The following is an 852-nucleotide window of genomic DNA, read 5'->3' as shown; positions in this document are numbered from 1 at the left end:
GAGGGTTTCCATTCATCATCATGATGGTCACAATTGTGGCTCTTCTGCTCGGCCTGGCCACTCGGGCGTATCGGTTGAGGAAAATACAGCAAATGTTGGAGCCGATTTACTTTGGTATGGTCTCGGCGCTGCTGGGCGCGTTGTCGGTCCTTTTCGCGAAGTGCGTGTCGACACTCCTACACACGTTGGTGTCGAATGACGACTCGGCCGAGGACGGCGGTGGAATTGGTATCGCTAGTGGTACGGCCATACTGATATTCACACTGAGCGCCTTGTGTTCCCTTATGAGCGTTTACTTTATGAATTTGGGGCTCATTTGTTTTAAGGTGACCGGAGTGGTTCATTGTGGGGATAAGGCAAGTAGTTGGTGTTGTGCTTTAGGCACTTTATATCCTTCCCGTGTACTACTCGTTGGCTATAGTATTCCAGACCATCACGGGCGGGGTCTTCTTCAGAGGTAACGTAGTAGAAATATCTTAGGTTGACGCGTGTATGATACGGAATAGGCCCATAGGCGACCTAGAGTTTCTCCCTTCAGAATTTTCGACCTTCACAGCGCTGCAGAGCCTCGGGTTTAGCGGTGGAGTCGTCCTGACCGTGCTGGGCGTATGGGTGCTCACGACAGCTGATTTGGCCAACACATGTCTGGACTCGGACAGTGATGAGGAGGTCATCCCGGTCGAAGAGGAGGCCCCAGTGGTGGAGGTTGTTGGCAATGGAAAGGAAGCCGACGTGGAATTAGGGTAGGCCCCTGGTGCTGGCGGCGTGTGATTGGGCACTTAGTTCACACAGCGTTAAGGAGCTGAGCCCCGAGGCGTGGGTGGCGACTCGGATGTCAGAGTCGTCCCAGAG

General features: G+C 53.6%; 1 protein-coding gene across 1 annotated transcript; it reads left to right on the top strand.

Moving 5' to 3' along the window:
- Positions 1-92: 92 nt before the first annotated feature.
- Pmar_PMAR028822 (hypothetical protein) lies at positions 93-457 on the top strand (the record flags this gene model as incomplete). The annotated part of the gene is made up of 2 exons (XM_002773110.1): positions 93-326; positions 382-457. Coding segments are annotated over 2 exons (310 nt in total), but the record flags the coding sequence as incomplete, so codon positions are not given.
- Between the last annotated feature and the right edge of the window lie 395 nt (positions 458-852).

Source organism: Perkinsus marinus (genome assembly GCF_000006405.1).
Source record: "Perkinsus marinus ATCC 50983 genomic scaffold scf_1104296959370, whole genome shotgun sequence".
NCBI classification, from domain to species: domain Eukaryota; phylum Perkinsozoa; order Perkinsida; family Perkinsidae; genus Perkinsus; species Perkinsus marinus.
This window is presented reverse-complemented; position numbering and strand designations above follow the sequence as displayed.